General features: G+C 63.9%; 1 protein-coding gene across 1 annotated transcript; it reads left to right on the top strand.

Annotated features, from left to right (window-relative positions):
• Positions 1-676: 676 nt before the first annotated feature.
• On the top strand, positions 677-3,652 carry LOC310919493 (low affinity immunoglobulin gamma Fc region receptor III-like; the record flags this gene model as incomplete). The annotated part of the gene is made up of 6 exons (XM_083878859.1): positions 677-1,085; positions 1,336-1,608; positions 2,836-2,919; positions 3,281-3,302; positions 3,389-3,468; positions 3,552-3,652. Exons 1-6 carry the CDS (start codon positions 782-784, stop codon positions 3,650-3,652), a joined length of 864 nt encoding a protein of 287 aa, XP_083734985.1. The 5' UTR covers positions 677-781.
• Between the last annotated feature and the right edge of the window lie 257 nt (positions 3,653-3,909).

The following is a 3,909-nucleotide window of genomic DNA, read 5'->3' as shown; positions in this document are numbered from 1 at the left end:
CAGCCTGTCCCCAGTTTGTGCACACCCTGCCCCCACCAAGGGCCACCTACACATGAGGGTGAGACGTGACCTCGCTTCCTTCCTCTTCATCCGAAGAGCCACCACCCAGGGGACCGGTGGCCACAGCAGCGAGTGACAGCCAGTCCACATGGCTGAGGACACGGGGATGGCCAGGAAGGTGGCACTGCTCCTGTGGGGTGAGTGCCCCGGGCACAGGCCTGACATGCCAGGGATGGGCCTTGGTGAGGCAAAGACCAGTGGGGAGGGGGCACAGGGGGGCTGTGGGGTCCCCTGAGGTCCCCAAGGCCAGCAGAGCCAGTGCAATGAGGTGAGCAGGGTTGTGGGGTGGCTGTGGGGACAGGATCAGGAGGACAGGACTGGAGGGACCTGAAAGTGGGGAGAGGAATTATGGTGCTGGGGCAGCTGTGAGGACAAGGACAAGGTGAAAGGAATGCAGGGACAAGGACAAGGAGACAAGCACCATGCAGATGGGCCATGGGGACAGAGGCCATGGGGCTGGTGGGGGTGACCTGTGCCAGCACAGGGTCCCCATGCCTGGGGTGTCCACAATGTCCTCATGTCCTGCCTGAGCATGGGGTGGCTGCAGTTCCCCAATCTCTGAGACATCTGTGCCACACCAGTGTCCCCCTGGTGACAGTTCTAGGACATCCCCCACACCCAGTGCCCCCATACCTCTCTCTCCACGGTGCCACCCCCACCCAGCCCTGTCCCTTCTCCCTTCCAGCGCTAACCCTCGGCCTCGCTGGTGAGTCCTCGGGGGATGCCATGTCCCCACTCCGCTGTCCCCAGCCCCACATTGGCCCTGGCAGGCTGGTGTCCCCTGTCACCCACAGGTGCCCAGACCACCCAGCTCCTGGTGGAGCCCCCCTGGATGCCGGCGGTGGAGTGGGACCGGGTGACACTGACCTGCCAGGGCTCGGGGACTGCTGGTGCCACCACCTGGTACAAGGATGGGCAGCGCTGGGAGTCAAACGGACTCAACCACTTCACTGTCACCAGGATTGGCACCTACCAGTGTGAGAAACCTGGCAGTGGACTCAGCCCCACTGTGACAGTCTCAGATGGTGAGGGGAGTTTGGCTGTCCCCAACTGCAACCTGTGGGACCCTGAGGGCTCTGGGTGGGTTCCACTCCATGGGTCACCTCCTGGTGTGACCAGAGCCCGTCCCCTGAACATGGGGACATCCCAGAGCATCCCAGTGCAGGAAGACCCTCTTTGTGGAATTGGGGACCCCTGGTGCTCTGGGTGTGACTCAATGGGGGGTCCCCACAAAAACGGGACCCCCCAGTGTGACAGAACTCCCGTGTCCCCCAGACTGGCTGGTGCTGCAGGTGCCGGCATGGCCACTGCTGGAGGGGGACACGGTGACACTGCGCTGCCGGGGCTGGTGGAACAGGTTGGTCACCCAGGTGCAATTCTACCGTGGGGACGAGGAGGTGAGCAGGTCCCCAAGTGGGACCGAGCTGTCCCTGTCCCCTCTGCAGCTGCACCACAGCGGTGACTACCACTGCCAGGGCTGGGTGTACTCCAGGGTATCAATGTCACAGGAATGGCAGAAGTCAGCGCCGGTGACAGTGACAGTGCACAGTGAGCCTCACCCCCACAGCCTCCTTGGGTGACCTGGTTAGGGAAACTCACGCCCATCTGGGGACCCCCAGCCCTGTCTGAGTACCCCCATTACTGCCCAAAACCCCCATGCCTGCCACGGGTCCCTCATCCATTTCTGGGTCTATCACCAGATCCCCCAGCCCTATGTGGGTATCCCCATCTTTCCTGTAAACTTTTTCTATGTCCCCCCATCACTGCTCGAGTCCCCCTCCTTATCTCCCCATCCCTCAATGGGTCACTTTGCCCGTACCTTAGTTAACCCCACCCCTCCCTGATCTCCCCCCATGGTCCCCAGGTCCCATCATCCCCTCCCTGTGTCCCCACACCCTCCCTGGGATTCCTTTCCAGGCCTCCCCCCAGCTCTGTGCCCCCTCTTCATCACTGGGGTCTCCCTGCCTCTCTCCGCGCCCCTCCCCCCCAACCTATGTCCCTCACTGTCCCCTGCTGTTGTCCCCTCCCACAGAAATCCCAATCCCGTGGGTGTCCGTGTGGGCAGAGCCCCCAAGGGGACAGGTGGCACTGGGGGACCGCCTGGTGCTGAGCTGTGCAGTGGCTTCTGGGACAAGTCCCCTGTCCTTCTCCTGGCACCGGCGGGGGGTGGAGGCACCACTGGGCACTGGCCCCCTCCTGGAGCTGCGCCACGTTGGGGACAATGACAGCGGCCTCTATCACTGCCAGCTGAGCAAAGGGGACAACGCGGCTGAGAGTGTCCCCCTGAATGTCACTGTCCTGGGTGAGGGGACCCTTGAGCAGGGGTTCACCCCACCCACAGCACCCCCATCCCACCTCTCCAGGTGCCAGCCCTCTCTGTGTCCCCACAGTGCCCGTGGCCAATGCCAACATCACCCCTGGTCCCCTGTCACACCAGGTGCACTCAGGTGACAATGTGACCCTGCGCTGCTCAGTGCAGGTGGGCTCAGCCCCTGTCACCTTCACCTGGCTGCGTGATGGGCAGGAGGTGGCCCAGGGTCCCGTTCGGGAACTTGGGGATGTCGATGTGGGACATTCAGGCACCTACCAGTGTGTGGCCACCAACCAGCTGGGACAGGACGGGCATCGGGTGTTCTGGGCACTCAGCCCTGAGCTGGCCCTGGAGGTGACCCCTGGCTCACCCTGGCTCACAGGTGGGCTCACACGGGGTCACACAGGGGGAGCAGGACTCTTGGGTTTCAGGGTGACCTCAGTGTCCCCCTCTGTCCCCAGCAGTGGCCACAGGGGTCGGTGGGTCCCTCCTGTTCCTGGTCTTGCTCGTGGCTGTCATCCTGGGCTGGCACCGGTGGCACCGCCTGGGTGGGTGACAAGGAGGGGGGATGGTGGTCCCAGGGATTGAGGTGAAGCCCATCCAGAATAGGGGGGCCATAGGGTGTCACAAACAGCTCCTGACTTGGGTGAAGATGAGCCCCCAGAGACCTCAGCTGGGTGTCCCGGGGGATTTGGGAAGGTCCTGGAGGGTCATGCAGGGATGTTGGGGGTTCTGTCAGGGGTTTGCGGGGAATTGGGATGCTCTGGGGGTTCAGGGGATTCAAGGAGTGGTTCAAGGCTTTTTGGGGGCTTCAGAGATGCTCAATGGTCCTGGGGGCATTCAAGGGTCCTGAGGGTGTTCAGGGGCCCTGAGGACCCCACAGTCACCCCTCCCCCCTTCCCTTTGCAGCCCTCAGGAAGCAGCAGGAAAGGTGAGTGGGGGGGTCCCGGTCTGACCCCCCATTTTACCCTCACTGCAAATTCCCCCACCCCCACAGACACCCCCTTATCCCCACAGGGCCCCCCCGGATCCCCCGGCCCCCCCAGAGGAGGGGGAGGTGCTGTACACCCACATTGTGAGCACCGAGCGGGCAGGGGGTGAGTACAGGGTGGGGACACAGGGACACGTCACCCATGGGTGTCACCCCCCACCCAGGTCTCACAACTGATGTCTCTCGCAGGGCTCCCCCGTGCCACATCCCCCCAGGTGACCTACGCGGAGCTGCCGGGACCCCACAGGCGACAGCGGGACCCCAGTGACATCTACGGGAACGTGCTGTGACACTGGGGACACACTGGGGACACTGGAGTTCCCTGCCCAAGGACACCCCCCATGTGTGTCCCCCCCCAGCTCCTGTGGGCGCCCACCGTGCCCGGGGGTGGCCACGAGTGGGGGGTCCCATGTGGGGCTGCCCAGAGCTCCCCGTTCCAGAGCTCCCAGTGCTCCCAGTACCCCCAGGGGCTCCCCATTCCCTCCCCCAGTGCCAGGGGGGCACAGGACCCTTGTCCCTCCCATTGCACCCAAAACGCAGCTTTTTG

Source organism: Zosterops lateralis, assembly GCF_965231275.1.
Source record: "Zosterops lateralis genome assembly, chromosome: 27".
Lineage (NCBI taxonomy): Eukaryota > Metazoa > Chordata > Aves > Passeriformes > Zosteropidae > Zosterops > Zosterops lateralis.
This window is presented reverse-complemented; position numbering and strand designations above follow the sequence as displayed.